This window comes from Solanum dulcamara, chromosome 1 (assembly GCF_947179165.1).
Source record: "Solanum dulcamara chromosome 1, daSolDulc1.2, whole genome shotgun sequence".
NCBI lineage: Eukaryota > Viridiplantae > Streptophyta > Magnoliopsida > Solanales > Solanaceae > Solanum > Solanum dulcamara.
Window position 1 is genome coordinate 80,130,084 of NC_077237.1, and position 25,834 is coordinate 80,155,917.

The window sequence follows — 25,834 nt, forward strand, 5'->3', positions numbered from 1 at the left end:
TTGCATTGTATTCTATATTTATTTTGTATCAATTATATTCAAAATATAACAAATTATATTTTGTATTTATTTTGCATTGTATTCTGTATTTATTTTGTATCAATTGTATTGAATACAAAGAATGCAATTGTATTCATCATCTCTTTGATTGGATAGAAATACATTTGACAGAGAGGATGAATGCATATTGTATTCGTATGAATACAAATACAATTGATACAAAAAATACAAAATATAATTTTTCGAATACAATTAAAATAAAATACAAAACTCTCACCTATATTTATTGAATACAATTGATTGATACATCATAAATTTAAATGTATTTCTTGAAGGAGAGAGAAAGAGAGAGGGTGAGAGAGGAGAGGACGAGAAAGAGAGAGGAGAGGCAAGAGAGAGAGGTGACAGAGAGAGAGAGTGCGAGAGAGAGAAGAGGGCTTGAGAGAGGGAGGAGAGATAAGGGAGAGAAGGGAAGTGTTTGTTATAATAACAACATATTGTTCTTTTTGATAATATTTTGAAACTATAGCTATTTTTCATAAATAAGTTGCTAATTTTGACTAGTTTGACAATTTTTTCTTTATTTATCTAATTTTTTACTTTTTGATCTGTTTAGAAAATTCATAGTATCTGATTTCTAATTAATTTGATAATTTCTTAATTATCCAGCATTTTATTTGACATGTTTAATTAAATTAACAAAATTAAAGGATATTTTGGTATATTATAAATATATTTAATTTAAGATTACAAGATTTAAAAATTATTTTTTACTTTTCTAAATTTCGTGTCCTGTTAAATTTAAGGCAAACAAATTAAAACAAGCAAGGTAGTTTGTTTGGCCAAACTTTTGAGTAGTCAAAAGTATTTATTTATTTTTAAGAATTATTTTAAAGAATTGAAGTGTTTGATGAAGTTTTTAGGGGGGAAATAATTAAGTACACTGAATAGTAGAACAGTTAATTTTTAAAAGCTATTATAAATATTTTTTATTCGAAAGCAATTGGGACATTGATCAAGTATAAATTCTACTCTAATATTGGTAAAAAATATTTTTTTTTTCAAAAATTGATTAGTCAAATATAAATTGCTACTCTCCAAAATTATTTTTTTTCTTTATAAAAAAGCACTTCTAACAAAAAAAATATGTTACAAAATAAGTAGATTTTTGAAGTTTTTACCAAACGGGTAATTAGACGAATGAAAAAAACCACCTAATAGTTATTTTTATTTTTGCTGAAATTTAAACATGAAAACTTGTGATTCTCAACCTACTAAATAATAACCAAATTAGTTTCTGCCTGAAGCATATAAATCAAAAATTTTACTCTCACTGAAATTCAATTGGTTTTTATTTCTTATTGACTTAACTATCACTTATCAATTAAAACATATTAATTATGAATCGTGTGTTACTCAGCATATATAATATTGTTTATATATCAATTAATGAACTGATTTCTTGTACATTAGTTTTGTAAGGTGCATTTTGATGTCTCTCTTTTGAAACTCAATTTGTGTTGGATAAACTTCCAAAATAGTAAAGAAGCTACAAGTGAGACCTTATGTTCGTTCCTTTGTGGTCTACAAATATGAGATATCAATTACTTAGTCATGAGAAATTAAGCTTCATCTAATTGATGAAATATGTGTTAAATCAAAATAGATTGTAATTAAGTATCTAAATAAAATTAACTCATAAATTTAAAAAGACTATTATCATTGTATTCAACTTACTTATTTTTTATATTCTCACTCCGTTTTCAAAAAAATGACTCCTTTCTTTAATTACCAACATTTTAATTTTAGTTTTTCATGTGGCATGTTTAAAGTCACAAGATTAAAGAGCATTTTGGTACATTTGACATAACTTTAATTTAGGACAATAAGATTGAAAAGTTTTTTTTATTTTCTTAAACTCCGTGCCAAGTCAAACTAGGCCATTTTTTCTTGAATAAAAAATAACGTGAACACAGTAAAGTTAGAATCCCTTTGTGAATCAGTCCCTATTTTAACACATATCCGTTTTATTTACTTTGGCATCTGTATTTTTATGGGGAAAAATGTCGAGTATGATGATCATCCTTTACCGTACTAGTTGATGGAATGTTAATAGTCACTTTATTGATTTTGTTATTGTCAAAATAATAATTTGTCCAGAAATAAACTATGATAAATTGGTTTCAGCAATCGCAACGACGCAATTTGAAATTAACACAAACATCTATTTGATAAAAATTAAATTGACACAAGCATCTATTTGATAGAAATTAAGTATCAAGTGAAATGATAGATGTCCTCTAATGAAAATTCTTATGATATGGGAGTCCATGTGTATTTTGATATGAAAAATGATCATAAAAAACTTGGATAGTTTTCATTATGTGTGATGACGATCGATATGGCTTTAGATGGTATAATTAGTATTATTGGAATTCAAGAGGTGGTTTATTAGATAGTGCTAGCCTGCTAGGATTAACAATGTACAAAATTTATACACTGAAAATAATAAAGCAAATTAGAGTACTCTTTCCAAAGGTACCTTGGAGAAAGCTAATATGTAACAATATATATATGGGATGCCCAAAATGAATTTTTATTCTAAGGCTTGCATTATGTGACCAATTACAAACACACAATGCTGTATGATTGAGGATGTACAATGCCCACTTTAATTTATGTGACTACTTAAAGACAATGTCAGTGGTGACAACTTAATTAGAGACAATATCACACTTACTTTTTGAATTGTGTATTTTTTGTAGAAGTATTACTCAGATTACTGAATTGCCAAGAGATTACCCAGACACCCGAGGAAATGGCCAGTGACGGATTTAGAATTTTCATTAAGGAGGGTCAATTTTTTTTTTAGTGTTTGAGAACTGAACTTGGAACCTCAACGTGAATTTTGAACTCCCTTAATCACTAAGCCAACACCTAATCTTACGTTTAGTAGGTTCAAAATCTATATATATACATAAATTATTTTTAAAATACCTTATATATAGCATGTAATTTTTTTTCGATAGAGTTCGGATAAACCCCTTGCTACCCTTTAGATCCACCCTGTTAGCTTCCATGGATGAAGTCTTACTGATGAACTAAACTAAGAAGAAGAGACTTAGAGAGAATAGCAAGTTGAAAATATCTAAATTGTATTCAATTCATTCAATCCAACAATCGCTCATAAGTGAGATATTTATACAAGTAGTTGGAAGAGAATACAGCTCTAACAGACTACAGTTGTCAGTCTAGCTCCCAAACTAACTTCTAACTACAATTCTAACTGCTTAAGTTAGTCATTAATCACAGTAATTGCATCAGCTTGTATAATAGCTTCAACACTCCCCTTCAAGTTGATGGTTTTGAATAGATCTTTCCGTCCCATCTTGCTTATCAAATATTCAAGTTGACTTTTTCCTTATCCTTTTGTGAGTACATCTGCTAGTTGCTCTTCAGTAGGTACATGATTTGTTCTACTCATTCCTTGGCTGATTCTTTCTCTCATAAAGTGGCAGTCTATGTCAGTATGTTTGGTTCTCTTATGAAATATGAGATTTGTAGCAATTTGGATTGTTGCTTTACCATCACACTTCAAGTCTATAGGTTGTTGAACATGAACCCCAAATTCTCTGAATAATCCTATCAACCAAGTGAGTTCTGCAATATAAGCAACCATGCTTCTAAACTCAGCTTTTGCTGAACTCCTGAAAACAGTCTTTTGCTTTTTTGACTTCCAAGAGATCAAGACTCCACCAAATTTTACTAAGTAACCAGTGACTGATCTTCTAGTTTCTAGTTATGCACCCTAGTCTGAGTCACAGTAAGTAGACAACTGATTTGTGGTTTTAGCAGGCATGAATAGTCCTAAACCAGGTGTACCCTTGATGCACCTTACAACTCTTAAGGCAGCTTCTATATGAGATTTCTTTGGACAGTGCATATACTGGATGAGTCTTTACACTACAAAAGTTATATCAGGTTTAATCATAGTGAGGTATAACAACCTACCCACTAATCTCTGGTATGCTGTAGGATCATGTAGTATCTTATCTTCATTTGCTTCTCTATTTGGCACATGTTTGTCATATTCCACTGTGGTCAGTTTCTGATTTACCTCCCATGGAGTGTTAGATGGTTTTGGTGCACTTAATCCAACCTCTGAAACTAACTCCAAGGCATACCTTCTTTGGCACATCATTATTCCTTCTTGTGACCTGGCTACTTCAATTCCCAAAAATAACTTAAGTTCTCCAAGGTCCTTTATTTTGAACTTATGTTATAGATCATCTCTTGCTTTATTGATCATGTTCTAACTATTTCCAATGATCAACAAGTCATCTACATATACTAAAATAATCACTAACTCCCCATCTGCCCTTTTAGTGAACAAGGAATAATCATAATGGCTTTGAGTGAATCTCATCTGTACAAGAGCATCAGTTAGATTTTTGTTCCATTGTCTTGGGCCCTGCTTTAGCCTATAAAGTGATTTATGAAGTTTACAGACCTTCTTAGACTCCCCTTGTCTGGCAAACCATTCAGGAATATCCATATAGACCTCCTCTAAGAGATCACCATTGAGGAAAACGTTATGAACATCTATCTGATAGATATACCACTTGTAGGATGCTGTAAGAGCTACAAGAGACCTAATAGTGACCATCATAGGAACCGAAGAAAATGTTTCAGAATAGTCCAAACCAGTTGACTGTACCCTTTTGCAACCAGCCTTGCTGTGTATCTTTCAACCTCACCTGAAGCTTTATATTTTATCTTAAACACCCATTTACACCCAGTAGGTTTCTTACCAGCTGGAAGGTCAACAATAGACCAGGTGTGATTATCCTCTAGAGCAGCAATCTCTAGTTTTATAGGATTGATCTAGGTAGGGTCTTTGGAAGCTTGTTCAAAAGAAGTAGGTTCAAGTAAGGAAGAGTAGATAGATAGGGCATGTTTTTAAGGAGGGGAAAGATAAGAGTAAGTGACATAGGATAACATTGGATAACAAAAATAGGGATGAGGTAGAAAGCTTAGTTTTGGTAGTAACAAAATCATTCAACCATATAGGAGGATGTTTGGTTCTAGATGACTTTCTGAGTTCAGGTGGTGATGAGAAAATAGGTTGTGAGGAGGAAATATGGTCATGCATAGGTGAAGTAGGGACATGTGAGACTGTAGGAGAAGGATTTGGAGAAGAGGAAACCTCCCCCCAGATAGGATTGGCATCTAGATTAGTGTGAGATGTGGACACAGTGGATAAGACAGGTAGATCTAAGACAGGAAAGATATGGGAACCAATGGACTTGACATGAAGAAATGGAAAGATAGATTCTTTAAATACAACATTCCTATTGGTAAAGAAGTTTTTGGAGTGAATATCAAAGATCTTGTAACCTTTATGAGCCACTGAGTAGCTCATAAGGACACCAGAAATGGCTCAAGTTGAAAGCTTATCTGAGGGTCTGGTGTTGGAGGCATAGTTGAGGCATCCAAAAACTTTGACATGAGAGAAAGAGAGAGAGAATGGTTGAACAGTATTTCAAAAAGAGATTTGAAGTGTAAAAGTTTAGAAGGTATTCTATTTAGAAGGTACACAACTGTAGTAACACATTCACCCCAAAACCTCAAGGGAATAACAACCTGAAATCTAAGTAACCTGGCTATTTCTAGAATGATTCTGTGTTTTCTTTCTACTACTCCATTCTATTGTGGAGTGTAAGCACAAGAACTCTGGTGTAGGATGCCAATAGTTGACATGAGGGACTGAAATTCAGTATTGAAGAACTCACAACTATTGTCTGTTCTCAGTATTTTAATAGAAGTAGAAAATAAGTTTTGAACTCTTGTAAGAAAATTTCTCATTACAACAATGACCTGAGACTTACACTGTATTAGAAACACCCAAGTAAACCTAGTGAAGTCATTTACTATTGTGACAAAGTACCTCTTATTATTGTAAGTAGGAACTTTATATGAACCCCATATATCACAATGTAACAAAGCAAATGCAGACTTAGAACTAAAACTACTAAAGTAAAGGGTAACTTTGTGTGATTTGCCAAAGGGCATATAGTGCATACATGATCTTCAAGCTTCAGATGTCTAAGGCTTTTATGTTTCTTGATAATATCCAGAGGAGCATGTCCTAACCTTCTATGCCATAGAATACCAGAATCAGATGTCTACTCAGCTATGTTGATACACTTAGTTATTGGACATTGTGAAGACTAACTTATAGAACTTCCCTTCAGAATGTAGAGTCCCTGATCCTCCCTACCAATCCCATTCACCATGCCAGTATAGAGATCCTAAAAGATGCAGAAGTCAGGAAAGAAACTTACTGAGCATTGTAACTCCTTAGTCAACTTGGCTACTGAGAGCAAACTAAACTTAAAATCTAGTAAGTACATGGCATTAGAGATAAGGTGATTAGTGAGAACTTTTGAACTTCCACTATGAGATACAAGTACTACACTACCTATAAGAAGATGAACTATATTCTTCTCAGACCATCCAACAACTTAAGATCAGAAGTCATATGGTTTGTTGCACCTGAGTCCACTATCCAACTAGTACTTACAGTATTAGTGTTTAGAGCTGTCATGCTACCTATATTGGCAGTTAGAGTGGAGACCCATTCTTTATTTCCTTTGCTCGATATTAGTAAGATTTGCTGATATTGTTCCTGAGTAAAATAGGAAGGAAGTTATTATAAGGTTTGAGATATGCTAGCATTAGAGGTATTCTGATTGTATGGAGCAGGGTTGTCATGGTTATTGAAATGACTTATATCAAACTCATGATCTCCAAAATTTGTTGCCTGGTTTGCATCTTGAGCTATCCCTTTTTTCTTAGATCTAGGCGAATCAAGAGGATATCCAATTAGTTAGTAGCAATTCTCCTTGGTATGACCATTGTAGCTGCAGTACTCACACACTAGTGAACTTTTCTTCTGTGGTCTGAAGGTGCTAATGGATGGCATCCTATTAGCATAGTTACCTCCCGAACTTGAGTTTCCACTTGAGGAGCTACTTCCAGAGCTCATGTTTCCTCCATCATAAGTGTTTCTAGATCGTATGATCACTTCTTTACCGTAGTTCCCCTGAATCGAGGGCTAGAACTTCCTTTGTGACTGAAGAAGGCTACTCCTTGTAATGATTCAGCAACTTGACTGACAGATGAAGAGCTTGCTAAGGACCTTTGGCTCTCATGATCTATAATCATGGAATAGGCCTTGTTAAGTGTTGGAATTGGAGACATCATCAGAATCTGACTTCCGCATTGAGCATAGGTCTCATTGAGTCACATTAAAAACTGCAGGAGCTTTTGATATCCATGATGTTGAGAATAATTTCGAGATTCAGGACAACTACAGCCTGGACAAGGCATGATTACATCAAATTCATCACACAGATTCCTCATTCTAGTTAAATAATCAGAGATAGACAAAGTTCCTTGTGTTAGAGTGACAATTTCCCTATTTAGATAAAACACTCTAGAGCCATTTACTCTATCGAATCCCCCTTTAAGTCAAGCCAAACCTTATGAGCATTTGAGGCATAAATTATACTACTTAGTAGCTCTTTCCTTACAACATTCATGATCCAAGACAACACCACTGCATTCACTTTCTCCCACTGATCATGTAAGGACTCATTGAACCTGTCTTTGGTGTGCCTACCATCAACAAAGCTTAATTTGCTCTTTCCTAGCAAGCCTAAAGCCATAGACCTGCTCTAGAGTGCATGTTTCTCAGATCCAGTTAATTGAAGAGAGATGAGAGAACTATGTGGAATGTCATTTGGTTGGAGGTATAATGGATGATTGTGATTTATCTCTACTCTGCCTGTGCTACGAGTTATGGATGAGTTAAGAGCCATAGCTGCTTCTTCAATCGCCATTGATAGCTCTTATCTGATCTAGAACTTTTCTTCTTACTGAACCTTTTGTTGAATCGATGCTCTTTCTACGATTGCAACCTCTGATCAACTGTATATTTCGAATCTAAGCTCTAATACCATGTTAGCTTCCATGGATGAAGCTTTACTGATGAACTAAACTAAGAAGAATAGACTTAAAGAGAATAGCAAGCTGAAAATATTTAAATTGTATTCAATTCATTCAATCCAACAATCTGTCATAAGTGAGATATTTATACAAGTAGTTGGAAGAGAATCTGCAGCTCTAACAAACTACAGCTGTCAGTCTAACTCGCTAACTAACTTCTAACTACTTTTCTAAATGCTTGAGTAATTGCATCAGCTGGTATAATAGCTCCAACACACCCCTTGAAATGACTACAAAAGTGGACTGGACAATAGTACATTACAGAGGTAAATTCAGTGCTGTAAGATTTATAGGATGACAATTGAAGGGACAATATGCATTTGGCAAGAAAGAAATTTCAGTAACAACAAAAAAAGTGAAGATGTAGTAGTGAAAATGATTATATAAGAACATAGTAGATGTAGTGTCACAGATAGACTACTTTACTAACCATAGATAAGTAGAGGTCTTAATGATTGTAGCTTTGATAAATAAAATGAAACGAAGTTATTTTCCAAAAAAGAAAAGATTGAATAATAAAATAAATATTGTGCGCGTGTTTTTTAATTGTCTACCAAAAAGATAAAAGTAAAACTAATTGATTTTTGTAAAACGTCACATAAATTGACCTATTTTCTAGATATCACGAAGTGGGATTACACTATAATGGGTTTAGATAATAATAGTAACAAATAAACCAATAAAACCTGAATAGTTAAGGTTTTTGAGGTATTAACTACTGATTTAATGATCTTCATAATTATGTACCCATTTGGTTTATATCAGGGATGGTAATTGGGTGGATGAATTAAATTTGGACGGATCATAATGAATCAATACAATAAATAAATTAAGATCCAACCTAACTCGATTTTTATTTATTTTATTTATTTTTTTATAATATTTTAGTACCTAATATTTTTTTTTTATTATGAGTATATATAACATATATTAAATCTTTAAAAATAATTTAATAAGATTTCTTTTCAGTCAATTTAAATTATATCTCAATCCAAATTTTATGAATTAAAATAAATTGAGTTGAAATAAATTAAATACTTAAACAAATTGGTGGATTGGGTTTAACTCATTTGGACCTATCGGTGGCTCTTTACTCAAATGGGAAGGGTCAAACGTGGTGTTAGAAATGGCAGATTCTGCTAAGTAGATTTCAGAAAAAAACTGAATATGTTAGCCATGTATAAGACCCATATTCTTCTACTGCACACATCAGACGAGACTGCTCCTCATAGCGGATTAGTAGGGCTTCAAATGCAGATATCGAACCCCGGATGAAAACCAAACAAAAAGAAGAAGAAAAATGTTAGTGAACCTTTTGGATTTTGAAAGCAAAGACAAGTGAGGTTTTCAGATCTGTAATCAGAGTTCTAGCATTCATGGTTATATATTGCCGTTTCTGCCATCTGGGCAGGTGTTTTTTTCTGCTGTTTGGGCAACAAACAAAAAAATTCTAGATTTTTGGGTAAAATCTTTTAGGGCTTTTAAATTTTTAAATATTTTTTTGGCAGAGTTGAAGTGATAGTAATTATAAATGTAGTGTCTAGTTGATTATAAAAATAAAAATTGAGAAAATGTGTACATTATTGTCAGTCACTATCAAGAAAGCTTTTGAGACACTATTAATAATTCCTTTTTTTTATGTGAAATTGGCTTACTTTTTGACATGATAAGTCAACCCAAAAATCCAACACGTCTCTGTACATATTACAGGATGTTGATTCTCTAATATCATTGTTAATTATTTTAGTTGTAGTTGCTGTTAAGAGTATTCTGCTAAATCATATGAAAAACTGGGATCTTTTTTGATTTTTGCTATTTATTCCAATCTGTTTTTTCTTCTTTCATCCTTTTTTTGGGATAATTACAGTGAAAAATGGTTGCTTTTGGGAAGAAGTTGAAGGAAAGACAAATTCAAGAATGGCAAGGGTATGTACTCCAAATTATCTAGTCTCTGTATCCTTTCTTTTATTTGAACTTGTTGGCAATCAATGTTACTTGACAGAGTCGAATCTAGGATTTGAAGCTTATGGATTCCATAAGGATCTCAAATTTCAAAAAAAGGAGTTCGTATAAAGTGTCCAAGGGGATTAGAACCTTAATTAGGAGGGGCAGCTTAGCTTTAGCAGCTTCAATTTTTGTCACTGGGTTTCTACTGAATTTCTCAATATAAATACTGTCTGTACAAAAGTTATTGGGTTCCGGGGAACCCCCACCCTACCCCCTAGATCTGCCCCCGTTGCTTGGACTCTCCAAATTTTTTGTTACATGTGTGTCAGATCCGACAAGCAGTCGAGATATTTTCGAAGAGTCTGAGCTACATAGTTGGCAATTAGAGATTGCATTAGTTTGTATTCATCTGTATGGAATTTCTATGTTGCTTGGAATTTGCAAAAATATCGATGGGTGCGTGTCCGATACTCCAAAAATATAGTATTTTCGGAGGATCCGACATGGGTGTGGCAACATTTTTGGTGAGTCCGAGCAACATAGGTATGGATTATGCAGGACTAATAGCCTACCTTGAATCTTATCGTGTGTGCATGCTTGGATTTTTTTTTCAATCCTAGCTATGTTTCAGTGTGTTATTTGTAATACTACACTATTTATGCTTAAGAAATAACATGCTGTTAAATTCAAGTATATGCTATATGCTTCTTGAGCACAAACTTGGTTGCTAATTGTCAGTGATAAAGTTGTTTATATCGAAAAATAAGTAACAGAAGATGCATTACTTAAATAGAAATCAAACTCTGCTTCTGTCTGTTTGTGCTAATAAAAGAGATATGGGTTGAGCAAAGTGATTGAGCAAACAGAGAAATCAGACAAAAACTTTTATTTCCTACACTTATGTTGATTGATAAGGATTATTTTTTGGACTTTTAGATACTACATCAATTACAAAGTAATGAAGAAGAAGGTTAAGGAATATGCTGATCAAATCCAGGCTGGAGCGCTCAATCAGCGACATGTTCTTAAGGATTTCTCAAGGCTGCTGGACATGGAGGTATGGACTTGTTACGTGCGTACTTACTACTCCCTCAGTCCTAAATTGTTTGGCACTGTTACTATTTGGGGAGGTAAACCATTTTCAAAATATTTTTAACTATAAAAAGAAAATCTATAGTACTTCTATGTGGTGCAACAATTAGGCTGCATTCCGATTTCTTCTTACTAAAAAAATTTGTTCCTCCTGAAGTAATCTATCAAGTTCCGAGGTTTGTCAATCTTAATCGTTAGAGGTTCCAAGAATGTTGTTGTATTAAGACCTAAGAGTAACTTTGATGCTCATCAGTGGATTACTCGTTGTTCTTTCAACAAAATATCTGGTGGTCTTTACTTGAAGAGCAATCCATGCCTAGTGCAACTTGAAACAGGAAATAGAAAAGAAAAATAAAAAGCAATTTGCAGTCCTCACTTTTCAGTAGCGGAATATTGAACCTTCATGGTACACAAATCTTTTGTCTGCAGTCTGCTATATCCATTTTCTCTGAAGAAACGAATTCATGGTTCAATCGATGATCTTCTCTCCTGCCACATTTAGTTTTTGCTTCTAGCTTTTACATCCGCTGTTTCACTCGAGTTGAATTTTGCTAGTGTTCCTTTCATGTCCCGGATACTCTGCACTGCTTTCCTAATTATGTAGTTACTATATTTTCTTCACTGTTGTTTGCCCTTTTCATAACTACTTTGATTTGCTGCACTTGAGCCGAAGATCCTTCAGAAACAACCTCTCTACCTTCACAAGGTAGGTGTAAGGTCTGCATACACTCTACCCTCCCCAACCCCACTTGTGGGAATTGGGATTGAACTAGGTATGTTGTTGTTGTAGAATTTTGGATAGGGATTTGGAGCAATAGTTGTCCTTCGACTTAGTCTGATTTTATCTAATTGCTTGTAGTAGCTAGGCAATTAGTGGTTGATTGGAAGGATTCTTCTTGTAGGAAGGAGTTTTCGTGGTACATTGTGAAATACTGATGTATAAGAGCTCTTTTTTGTCCTTGTAATGTTGCAGATTGAAAAAGTTGTTCTATTTTTACTGGAACAACAAGGAGTATTTGCAAACCGGATATCTCAACTCAATGAACAACAAGATTCTCTTCAAGAACAACCTGATATATCCAAAGTAACTGAGCTACGAGAAGCTTATAGAAATGTGGGGCGTGATCTTTTAAAGCTTCTCTTTTTTGTTGAAATAAATGCCATTGGATTGCGGAAGATCCTTAAGAAATTTGACAAACGTTTCGGCTATAAATTCACTGATTACTATGTCAAAACCCGGGCAAACCATCCATATTCCCAACTTCAGCAAGTCTTCAACAATGTGGTAATATGCTAAACTCAATTGCTAGTGTCTTACTCTAATAATAAAGCTTCTGTTGCTACTATAAAACCATTACTACTAATACACTTTAGTTTAGATTTTTTTTATGAATTATGTTTTAATCAGAAAAATTATAACTGAGTCATTGCTGTAACATTGGTTCTTAATTAAAAATGAATGAGAAAATGTGGATTGCCTTAACAACTGCCCCTAAAGTTAAGCCATCCGTGTCAGTAGCCCCAGTAGGTGTCACTGACCAGCAATGATGATTGCAGGGATTAGGGGCAGTTGTTGGAGCAATATCTCGTAATCTTGCAGATCTCCAAGACCGTGAGGGAAGCTACTTGTCAATTTATGATCAGCCTGCTCTTTCACTTCAGGTTTTCACCTTCTTCCTTTAGTTAACTTTAGGTATTTGTTTATGTTTTGTAACATTTTTTCTTCTGGATAGCAAGTTTTTTAGTTTCTGGTTATGCTCTACTATATTCTTATCTGGTATAAAGCCATTTTGCAGGATCCCGTAGTTGACTCAATGGAAGCAGCTATTGATAGATTAAGTTATTCAACTAACTTCCTGAACTTTTCAGTCCAACGTTCACTTATCATGCTAGAAGAGTTACCTACTCCTATTGAGGAGCATGTTGATGATCAGAGATACCATTTTATGTCACTCCTCTTGAACTTGGCAAATACATTCCTTTATATGATCAATACATATATCGTTGTTCCAACAGCCGATGATTATTCTATGAGTCTTGGTGCTGCTGCAACAGTTTGTGGAATTGTGATTGGAGCCATGGCTGTTGCACAAATCTTTTCTTCTGTGTATTTTAGTGCCTGGTCAAACAGGTCTTACTTCAAACCTCTGGTATTTAGCAGTATAGTTCTTTTTGTGGGGAATGTGATGTATGCATTGGCCTATGATCTCAAATCAATACCGGTTCTTCTTATCGGTCGTATATTTTGTGGGTAACTCTCTCTCCACCCCCTCTTTTTGCAAACACATCTGTTCAAGTTTGCATGCATTCAACTTTCATTACAATTACTTGAAATATTTCTTTCATTACAGTTTATTGGGTCTTACTTTATTCCCTTCTAGTATCACATGTGTGTCTAGGCAAACTTGTTGATAACAACAACAACAACAACATACCCAGTGAAATCCCACAAGTGGGGTCTGGGGAGGGTAGAATGTACGTAGACCTTACCACTACCTCATAGAGATAGAGAGGCTGTTTTCGAAAGACCCTCGGCTCAAAAGTCACAGTCCCAAGTAAAATAGAAAAACAATATATATAGCATAATGACACAAAAAACGAAAAGCGATGAAAATTTTACATAACAAGAACAATAACGATAGCAAAGTAATGTGATAATGTGATAATCAAAGGCAATAACAACACAACTATAAAGGCACGCCTAGACCTATGACCATCTTAAATCGGCACACGGCCAAACACCATTCTATTCCTACTAGCCTTCTACCCTAATCTGTGACCTTCACTTCTTTCTATCTAAGGTTATGTCCTCGGTGATATGGAGTAGTGCCATATCTTGTCTAATCACCTCTCTCCAGTATTTTTTCGATCTACCCCTGTCCCTTCGCATAATCCCCAACTCCAACCGCTCTCACCTCCTAATTTGGGTGTCGACACCCCTCCTCTGCACATGCTCAAACCATTTCAGTCTCGCTTCTCTCATCTTGTCTGCCACAGATGCCACTCCCACCTTCCCTCGAATAACCTCATTCCCGATCTTATCACTCCTAGTGTGTCCACACATCCATCTCAACATCCTCATCTCCGCCACATGTATCTTCTGAACATGAGAGTTCTTTATTGATCAACACTCTACTCCATATAACAACGCTGGTCTAACCACCGTTCTGTAGAGCTTACCTTTAAGTTTAGGTGGTACTTTCTTATCACATAGGACTCCAGAGGCAAGCTTTCATTTCATCCATGCTGCCCCAATGCGGTGCGTGATATCATCATCAATATCTCCCTTACTCTGGATGATAGATCCAAGATATTTAAAGTTTTTTGTCTTGGGGATAGGTTGAGTGGAAAGCCTCTCTTCCATGCCCTCTTCCTCCATCGCAACACTAAATTTGCACTCCAAGTATTCTGTTTTGGTCCTGCTCAATCTGAACCCTTTGAACTCCAACGTTTGTCTCCAAACCTCCAACCTATCATTAATTCTGTTTCGAGTTTCATCAATCAAAACTATGCCGTCCGCAAATAAAATATACCATGGAACCTCCTCCTGAATAGACCGTGTCAGTTCATCCATCACCAAGGCAAAACGAAAAGGACTCGGCACAGATCCCTGATGTAGTCCCATCTCAACAGGAAAATGCTTTGAGTCACCTCCCATCGTCCTAACCCGAGTCTTGGCTCCAGCATACATGTGCTTTATCACCCTAATATACACCATTGGGACACTTTTAGCCTCCAGACACCTTCAGAGAACATCCCTCGGAACTTTGTCATAAGCCTTTTCAAGGTCAATGAACACCATATGGAGATCCCTTCTTCTTTCTCTAAATTTCTCCACCAATCTCCGCATAAGATGGATTGCTTCAGTAGTCGACCGCTCCGACATGAATTCGGGCTGGTTCTATGAGATTGACACTCCTCTCCTCACCCTCATCTCCACCACTCTCTCCCAAATCTTCATAGTGTGGCTTAGCAATTTGATACCTTTGTAATTATTATAGTTTTGAATATCACCCTTGTTTTTGTACAATGGAACCATAGTACTCCACCTCCATTCATCGGGCATCTTAGCAGTCTTCAAAATAACATTAAACAACTTAGTCAACCACTCCAAAGCTGCCTTGTCAGTTCTCTTCCAAAAGTCCATCGAAATCTCATCGGGCCCGATCGCTCTCCCCCTCCTCATCCTGCAAATAGCACGTCTAACCTCCTCAACCCTAAAACACCTGCAGTACCCTAAGTCTCAAAGACTATGAGAGTACGCCAAATCACCCAATATAATGTCTCTGTCTCCTTTTTCATTTAAGAGTCTGTGGAAGTAAGCTTGCAACCTTTGTTTGATAGAGGTCTCATCTACCAACACTTCACCTTCCTCGTCCTTGATGCACTTTACTAGATTCAGGTCGCGGGTTTTTCTCTCTCTCGCTTTGTCAAGCCTATACAATCTCTTATCCCCACCTTTTTCCCCTAACTCGACATATAAGCGTTCAAAAGCTACCGTCTTAGCACCGGTGACTGCCGACTTCATTCCATCTTTGCCTTCTTATAGATATCTTTAAGCCTACTCTTCTCCTCCAAACTTGTTGATACATTCTGCCTTTTTTAAAGCAAAAGTTGGGCTATAGTTAACTTTATGTCTCTCTATACGAAGCAAAAGTTGTGGAGGATACAAATTAGGGTTGGGCTATACGAAGATATGCCCTTAGATAGGAGGTTGTGGAAGACAAAAATAAGGGTAGAGGGTTAGTAGATAGTAGAGCGTCGTCTCGCTTATCCTTCCCTACTAGTAGTCGTAGTATTTCTCTTGTAGTTTTTTATCCTTCGATTTCTGTCACTGTCTACTGTCTCTTGTATTTCGATTATCGCACTATTTTATTGTAGTTACTGTTCTTTTTTCAGAATGCTTTGCCATGATTTCTTCACTTTTCTTTTTCGATCTGCTTTCATATGCTTTTCCTTGAGCCAAGGGTCTATCGGAAGCAATCTCTCTACCTTCTAAGGTAGGGTTAAGGTCTGCGTACAACCGTACACTCTACCCCCTCCAGACCCCAATTGTGGAATTACACTGAGTATGTTGTTGTAATGTGATTTTAATAGCATCATCTGCTTTATCATCTTTATAACATAATTCAGTGTCATTATTGTCTATGCTTTTGGGAGGTTACTGTGATATTCAAAAAGCACTTTGCACTTTACTCTAAGTTAACAAGATGGGGTATTTCTGTCTCTTGAATTGCAGTTTGGGTTCCGCCAGAGCAGTGAACCGACGTTACATCAGTGACTGTGTGCCACTTAGAATCCGAATGCAGGCTTCAGCAGGTTTTGTAAGTGCTAGTGCACTTGGAATGGCATGTGGTCCTGCACTTGCTGGGTTACTTCAGACAAATTTTAAGATTTACAAGTTAACTTTCAATCAAGATACTTTGCCTGGTTGGGTTATGGCTTTTGCATGGTTAATCTATTTGATATGGTTGTGTATCTCTTTTAGAGAACCTGCTCAAGAGACTGATGAAGTAAGAAATATTCCTCAGAAATCTAATACTGGTATGTTCAACTTTTTGTTTTGTTATTAATGCTGTCCTTGTGGTCTTAATTCCAAAAATGCCTATATGATGTTTGTAAATTTTCCCGTCTCCTTTGTTCTCTACTATCCTCAACTAAATTGACAGCAGTTAAGAGAAACAGGGGGAATGCCAAACTTTTAATCTGCGCGATTACATAATCGAAACGGTAAGCTCTTAAGTTATGTGGCAGCAAGGTGAAGTACCAAAAAGAAATAATGCATTTGGAATTTTAGTGTTTCGGTTGAATAATTATCTTAACATCCTCTCAACTTGTTATTACGCTCATCAAATTGCTAAATTCCATGTCTTTTAGTTGTGTCATTGGCTAATGAGAGCACAGTCGCTTAAGATGTGTCACGACTGACCTATATTTAGCAACATGAAATGTTACCCAGGATTATACAAACCTACCTCCACGAAAGAGTGAACAGGAACAAAAGAACTTAAGTAACAAAACCAATAAGTTGGGAAAGAGAGTATGCATGATGGACGAGCTAGGCTAATTCATCATATTCAAAAGATGAAGACATAATGAGATATATATAAGCGTATGAAAAAGTGGTAGAATTAGATTTTGGTTGGATACTTGGTGTGGGGATGAGTCTTAAAAGCAAATTTTCAGACTTATTGTGCTTTGAACAAAGCTGGTTATATTGCAGATTTTTATTTAGACTCAAGTTGGAATGTTACTCTCAGAAGAAAGTTGAATGATTGGGAACTAATTGTTTCTGTGAGCTATTACAACAATTGGAGACATGCTAAATGGATCAGAACAAAGAAGATAGGTTAGTTTGAGTTAAAATCAGGGATAAATCATTTAATTTTTTAAAAATAAAATTATTTTCAGTGAAAGAGGCTAGATTTACCTATAGTCAAAAACAAATGTATCAAGAATTTGTTTTTTTGGTGCTATAGTAGTTCTCTAGATAGTATAGTTACGTATTTTGAATTTTTGCACTTATTAGGGGAAAGTATGTAGTATGTTTGGAGTGAGAGCTGCAGGTATGTCCTGTTATCTTCTCTGTACCTACTTGATACCATTTCAATAAATAACTTTATTTATCAAAAAAGGTGGCTATTCGCCGAGGACGTGACATGTGTCATGTTGCAAGTCGGGCAACATAAAACTTGTCACAAGATGAGCCATCTTCTCTTAGGACATGGCACATGTCAGGTTGCACGTCACGTAACATGACACGTGCATGTCCCTCACCAGGCCATGTGTGATCAATCTTCTAAGTAGCCAATGAAATGTTTTGAAATATTGTGCTATAATTGACAACCCCACCTCCCCCGCCCCCGCCCCCTTCCCTAAAGATTTTAGAACAAAGGAGTAAGGAATTAAAGGGTAAAACTGGCTAGATCTTTTATAGTCTAAAGGCTATAGGTTTGGTTTCTTTTGGATTATGAACCAAACTAACATGGATAAAATTTAACTCACAAAATTATTGATGAAATATAAAATTTCTATGAACCAGTTGTTCTTATTGTAAGTCAAAAATTTTATCAATCACATTTTGATCCCCATAATTTTGATGTTCAACGCGGTTTTGCACAAATAGGTAGTGTGGATGTCTGGTTATTCATGAAAGCTCTAGAGACTTGGCCAAAACCTCATAGGAGCAGTCTCATTTCACTCTCATATAGATGAATTTATCAAGTTTATAATGTACATAAATTTTATTGGGTTAAATTCATTCAAAAATTGAATTAAATCCATGTTCATTTGGGTTGAATAGTTAATTTGGATTGGACAATTAAATAAGTCCATTTTATTAAATTCAAGTCCAAGGTCCATTTCATCTTGAGGCCCAAATTCATGTCACGTGTCAAGTGACATGACAGCCTAGTGAAATTCAAGATTAAGATGATGCCACATGTTCAAATGATGTGGCAATCCCAGTCAAATTCAAGAAGCTATCAAAAGCTGCCAAGTGTCCAAAATGACATGTCTTGGCCAATTACAAACAACCTTATCATATAACATTTGTGATAAGGTTGATGACTTACATGAACCAATCAGAATGAGGCAAGAGAGTTCATTTACACTTGGACTACTTACTCCCTACAACTATAACAGGGGCGTACAAAACTTTCTAGGAATATTCAACAAGCATTAGAGAAAGTATCCGTATTGATTACATAGTTCTTCTAAGGAGTGGTCAATGGAATTTTGCCTCGAGATCAATCCGAAAACAACGAAGTGTTGTCCGACACTCTTGGAAATCAAACACATTTCTAGGAGGTTCAAATCATCATGCAATTTGAGAAATACGTACTAAAGGCTCTCGAATCATGGAAAAGTTTTGGAGAGAATAATCAAGAGAACAACAAAATTTTACTCACAAGATTGATCGGAGAACTTCATCTCTTTGGAGACAATAGAGACAAACAAATCTTGTTCTAAGGTTATAACATCTAGGGGCAACATCCACTTTTTCCTATTAGACGAAGTCTCTCAAACTGGCTCCAACTTCAAGGACTTCAAATATTTGGCGGATTCATCTATCTAAACAAAGTCAATGCCTTGATGACCGATGAAATCAACGTCGACAAACAACTTGTTGTGATGACACAAACCATTGAGGCCTTGAAGAAATCTATTAAAGATAAAGATCTTTAAATTGCTTAACTTATGAGCTAGTTAGATCTCTACAACCCCGGAGAGTTGAGTCACAATCTTACACCGTAAAAAGAAGTTGATGTTGAATCTCCCACCAAGCCAGTTGACTCTCAAGTAACGCCACAATGAAGGTGGAAGGTGAAGCATCAAGTAGTTGTTTGGCAAATCCTCGACCAGTAAGGGCAAGCCAATTTGACATACTTCATTTGATGGGAAAAAATGGATGTGTCTCCTAGAAGTTATAATCTTAGAACGAGATTTGCTTTTTCTCCGAGCGATAAAGTATTCCGATCTATCCAGGTCGCTAAATTTGAATATGTTGCGTGTCATTGGATGATTGCAATTACGGTCAGCAAATGAGGCAACGCAAATGTTACATGAATCATCGTTGTTCTTTCTAAAGGCCATTACAACGAGTGATTTTGAAGATTGCAAGCTTCGATTCTTTGGATAAATAGTAGAATTGGTTTTACTGGGCGTGACTGAATGTTGAAAATTAAGTACAACAAAAAATAATTTTAAACCTATGATTTATGGAATGTTGTAATGAAAGAACTATTCTTACAAACACTCCTTGCAAATCCTATCATTGTCCATATTAAAACATTTTCCAAAAAACTTTCAGACAAGACAATGTTATTGACGATAGTTTTTAAGCACAAAACCAAAAGAAGAAGAGGAAGAACAATATTCAAAAAAAATATGCAAGTTCAAAATAATCAAAAGAATTTAGGTACTACAACAATTTTTTAGCATAATAAGTTGCTTAGGTTTTAGGGTGAATCTACTTTTTAAATTTCTATTACGTTGTTTGGTCAATCGATTTTGGGTACTTTGACCGAATCAACGAAGAAATTCAGGACAAATACAATGATGTTTGTAATCAAAATAAAAGCTAAGATGAAATTGAAGAAAATGGAGTACTTTGTACATAGAAGTTTATATGTCAATCCTTTTTCTTATATCACCTTCAGGATTCTCCTCCCGATCAATACTTTTTCCTCGTAATACCTTGTAAGTTTTTCACATAATGTGTTATATTAGACATATAACTCTATTTTTAGATATTTGAATTGATTTAGTTGATTCCCTGCACGGTATCCATACTTGGATCTATACCCCAAATCTTAAAATTTAGATCATGAAGAATCTGAAGTCTAGATCTGCATCCATATCAGATACCGCACATGAGTCCGAGCAACTTAGGTATTAGCTTGCTGAGATATTTTAGCTTTTCTGAAATTTTGTTATGCAAATCTTGTACAAGTTATGTTTTCAAGTTAGCTATTTAAAATCCTCTTATACTTGATAAAATCATTGAGAGATGTTTTCAATCAATACTTTCAACCTTTTTGATGCACCATCTTTCAAGTAGCTTTTGGATCGGCTTATTTTAAGTAGTTTTTAGCTTTTAAGCTCTGATTTATTTTTGGAGGTGTTTGGGAAAGACAAAAGTGTTTTTAAGCACTTTTTAGGCTGAAAAGTACAAAAATAAGCTAAAAGCCAAAAGTTGGGTATCCTTAACTTATTATACCCAACATATGGCTTTTAACTTTAGCTTATAAGCTACTTAAAAAGCCAATCCAATACCCCTATAATATAACTAGATTGCTCAAAATGAAGAGAGAAAATACATGTTTTATCATTTTTATTGAATATGTTCAATAAATATGGAAATTTATAGATGTAACATTTTAGTGTCGGAATATCAAAGGAGGTTTCATCCCTTGTTATAATATCATTGCGCTTGTCATGTTCACTTTGTACTCCTACAGTATTACTAATTTCTTTTTATAAGGTAAAAAGATAATTATTAATATTGTAAGGGGTTGTTTGGTATGGGGGATATGATAGACAAAGTTATTCCATGGGATCAATAATCGCACCATATATATGGGATAACTTATCCCATTATTTTAGTACATATAATCCCGGGACTAACTAGTACCCCTAACCAAACGCAGAATAAAATAACCTTGCATTTTATCCCGCAATTATTATCCCTTATACCATACGACCTATAATAGTACAAAAGCTTCAATAGAGATGGTAACTTAACCTATGTGATTAAAGATCCCATGAAGAAGGCTCATATGGGTGACAGTCACAAGTCAATATTAACATCGAAGCCCTAAAAGAGAGTGCTTGATTGCTACAAATTGAGAGGATGAGTGTATAAGTCTTAATGAATTCATAGTCCTTAAGGATGGTCTATTTAAAGCAGTATTTGTAGGCATATAAATTTTATTAGGTTAAATTCATACAATATTTTGATTATTCATGTTCATTACTTCATTCGGATTGCACAATTAAATAAGTATATTTTATTAAATTCAAATCCAATCTTGAGACCCAAACTCATGCCATGTGTCAAATGACATGGCATCCAAGTCAAATTCAAAACTAGCAAAATGATGCCACATGTTAAATGATGTGGCAATCCCACTCAAATTCAAGAAGCAATCAAAAGTCGTCAAGCATTCAATATGATATGTCTTGGCCAATTAGAAGAAACCTTATCACATAGCATTTGTGATAAGTTTGATGACTTACATGAACCAATCAGAATAAAGCAATAGCGTTCATTTACACTTATACTACCTACAACTATAAATAGGGGTTTATATAACTTTCTAGGGACATTTATTAATCAATCAACATCGACTATACAGTTCTTTAAAGGAGTGGTCAACAAAGTTCTGCCTGGAGATCAACCTGAAACAACAAAGTATTGTTCGACATTCCCGGAGATCAAATACATTTCTAGAAGGACCAAATCATCGTGCAATTTGAGGAATATGACTGAAGGCCCTCGAATAAGTTTAGGAGAGAATAATCAAGAGAACAACAAAACTGTACTCACAAGATTCATCAATAAAAAAAATAATCTAAAATATGATTCATTTTCATGGATCAGATTTGATAGGTTTTTGTCTGTGAAAATTTGTGGCATTCTCAGAGAGATTACTGCTTGCTATGGTTCAAAAATAGGTTTAAAAGATGGTTAAAAATGGTATTGGTTGATATTTGCCTGCATTTAAAATAAACACGGGTTAAAATTGATTTAAAATAGGTATGATTAAAAGTGGTTGAAGTACTTCAATGAACTCACAGGCCCATTAAGATCAATGAAAGATTATATTACCATTGTTGGTTTTTGCAGGGAGTGTTTGTAAGAATAGTTCTTCCATTACAACATTTTATAAATCATAGTTTCAAAATGTGATTTCATTTTCATTGATCAAATTTGATAGTTTTAGTTAGTGAGAATTTGCGGGACATTCTAAAAAGACTACTGCTTTTCATGATCGGAAAATAGATTTAAAAGTTGATTAAAATTGATATTGGTTGATAATATCCCTGCATTATAAATAAGCGCGGGTTAAAATGGGTTCAAAATAGATATGGTCAAAAGTACTTCAATGAACTCACAGGTCCATTAAGATCAATGAAAGGCTTTGATACCATTGTTGATTTTTTATAAGATGGTGCAGAAAAAAAGTTGTAAGTATTGATTGAAAATGTCTTTCAATGATTTTATTAAGCATAAGAGGCCTTTAAATAGTCAATTTGAAAACATAATCTGCATATCAAAAAGTCAGAAAGTTAAAATATCTCAACAACCTAATAGAATTAAAATTCATAAAACTAGATTCATCTTAAACCTAAGCAACTTGTCATGCTAAAACATTACTGCAGTAACTGAAAGCAAATTTCAACAGATTATTTGGAACTTCTGACATACAAACTGTCTACGGAGTGGTAAAACAAGAGTTCTCTTTAAATGCTTTGATATTAAATCTTTTTATACCATCAGAAAATGATGCCCTTGAAAGGGGTGTTGTCCAACCATTGCTATTAAAATCAGTGGGTGATGAACAAGACAATGAAGGTGACCAAGAATGTGATGGCAGTGAAGAAGCTCCAGAGGAGTCTCGTCGTCCAGCCAACTCCATATTAGAAGCATATAGATTGCTGACTCCTTCTGTAAAGGTATGTGGAGCACCTTTTTGTTTCCAAGGTTCAGGCGAGAGTAATATTGTTTTTGTTTTACGGGTAAAAAAGTGATCCAGTGAAATTGGTTGCTTTCACTGTTCAACGGCAACTTGTTTGTTTAGTGTCAACCACTGATCCAGTGCACTTGCTTCCCTAATAGTGCTTGTTGTTTGAATTTTTTTTTCTTTGGGGAGATAGATCATGGTGTTAAAGAAGGAAAAAGGATTGGGGAGAGGACATGAACTTTTTTATATTGTCAAAAGGGAAAAACAAACAAAAAGGATGGACCTTTTTTGCTTGTGCTATTAAGAATGATACTAACGAATGACCATTCATGTAACTCTTTGATGCAGGTTCAATTATTTATCTATTTTATGCTGAAATATGCTATGGAGGTTTTACTTTCAGAGTCTAGTGTCGTCACAACATATTACTTTAGCTGGTCAACGGGCACTGTCGCAATTTTTCTTGCATGTCTGGGTCTTACTGTTCTTCCAGTAAATATTCTTGTTGGGAGCTACATAAGTAACATCTTTGAGGACAGGTAATTTATCTTGAAACAAGAACATCTTTGTGAAGCTTATTTTCTAGAGGGGATACTAAAAACATGACTATTTGCCGATATACAAATTTGTCATTGCTAAGTGCTAGCTGATGGAAACTATTCTGAAAATACAATAGATGTGTTTTGCTTGCAATGTATGTTGTTTGTGGATAGCATTTAACTTTTTTAGAAGGATTACTTGGTTCTATCATGATGAGTGTTACATCAGAATTTATGCTCAATCATGTTGAATGTTTGCGATCAGAATATGATGATGAGTTTATCCTCTCTGCAGGCAAATTTTGCTGGCATCTGAAATCATGGTTTGTCTTGGCATACTTCTGAGCTTTCAAGTTATCATCCCGTATTCAGTACCGCAATATGTCTGCTCAGGCCTCCTAATGTTTGTATCTGCTGAAGTATTAGAAGGTGTGATCTCTATTTTTCGTTTATTTTCCTACTTGAGAAACATAGTTCTTAATTCTCAATAGAAGTAGAACCTATCATGATGATATAAAAGAATAGTATAGTTGAACGAAACCTCTGATTAAGGGAGAAAACCTGGTTGAACTGTTGAACTAGTAAGCTTGGACTTGTCATTTCTAATTTGGCGCGTAAAATTGCTGCAGTGGAGATATCACAGCCATTTATAACACAACTTCCTTGGTAATACGATAGATATATTGCATCCTAGTCTCTAGCTAACCCCAATTGGAGCGATGCCGTTAACATACTATGTTCTGTTAATACTTTTGATTTGTAGTTTGTTCCTTTTAACTAGTGCAGTGCACAAATGAGTTAAAGCACAAATATAAGTTCTTTCCACCTAATGAGTCACAAGATTAGCCATACATTACTTCACAATCTAAGGAAGTTGTTGATTAAAGAAAAAAGGTTAAACATAAGCACATTTTAGATTAGTGAACACAATACTCAGACAAGATATTTATGGTTAGTGTTAAATATTTGCTAATGCCTATCCCGTCGTAGAAAAAAACCTGTCTTATAAACAGAGAAGGGAAGAGGAGCTGACCCATTATTCACTAAGTTTTGAACGATGCATCATTGATCCTCTGGGATTTCTCGGTTATCAAACGGAAATGACTAACCCCTTTGACATTTAACATTTAGGAAGGCGTAATAGTGAAATTTTGTTTTTGTTTTTTTCATTTTTGCATTCTAAAATCTCTACAATTTGGCTGATGACTCCAGGTGTAAATCTATCTCTTCTCTCTCGAGTAATGTCATCAAGGCTTTCTCGGGGAACCTACAATGGGGGTCTCTTATCCACGGAAGCTGGCACAATTGCTCGGGTGATTGCTGATGTAACTATAACTCTGGCTGGATATTTAGGGCAGAGCAAGCTCTTGAACGTTACTCTTCTCCCTTCACTTCTGATATGCATCGTGTCCATTTTTGCAACATGTCGTACGTATAATTCTCTTTACTGATGCACTCTTAGATGATTTGCTTGTTATACCTTTCTTTTTTCCATACTACATACCGGGAAGGGAGAGGAGGAAATTGAAGGGCATGCTGCCTATGGGATTTTAACCTTCCACCAACAGAACGGGGAGTGTACATAGAGGCGGATTTAGGATTTGAACGTCATGATGGGTTGAGTTCTGAGTGTGTATACACAAAGTGAGCTGATTTTCATACCAAGTTGGATGTACTTTTGATTGGCTTTTTTATGAATTGTTGCTGTAAATTTTCACAAGTTAATATATTTATTTACCTTGCTTGGTGCTGCTTTATTAACAATTGGCTGTTTCTCCCATAGAACATGTAAGCATACAAAAACAATGTATCCTTAAAATTTCACTAGAGTCTGGTGAGGGTAGAGCATATGCAAACTTTATTTTTACCTCTACGAGGTAGAGAAGTTGTTTTCAGAAGACCGTCGGCTCAAGTGCAACAAAGTCAAATAATAAAAAGAGATAGCGAAAAAAACAAAACAACTAATAAGGAAAGCAGTGCAAAGACTGCAAGGAAAAA

General features: G+C 35.0%; 1 protein-coding gene across 1 annotated transcript; it reads left to right on the plus strand.

Annotated features, from left to right (window-relative positions):
• Positions 1 to 9,141: 9,141 nt before the first annotated feature.
• LOC129879834 (SPX domain-containing membrane protein At4g22990-like) lies at positions 9,142 to 25,600 on the plus strand. Its single transcript, XM_055953557.1, has 11 exons — positions 9,142 to 9,372; positions 9,938 to 9,996; positions 10,954 to 11,074; positions 12,083 to 12,394; positions 12,667 to 12,771; positions 12,906 to 13,360; positions 16,349 to 16,653; positions 23,114 to 23,289; positions 23,646 to 23,836; positions 24,132 to 24,265; positions 25,049 to 25,600. Exons 2-11 carry the CDS (start codon positions 9,944 to 9,946, stop codon positions 25,285 to 25,287), a joined length of 2,091 nt encoding a protein of 696 aa, XP_055809532.1. The 5' UTR covers positions 9,142 to 9,372; positions 9,938 to 9,943; the 3' UTR covers positions 25,288 to 25,600.
• Positions 25,601 to 25,834: the final 234 nt, after the last annotated feature.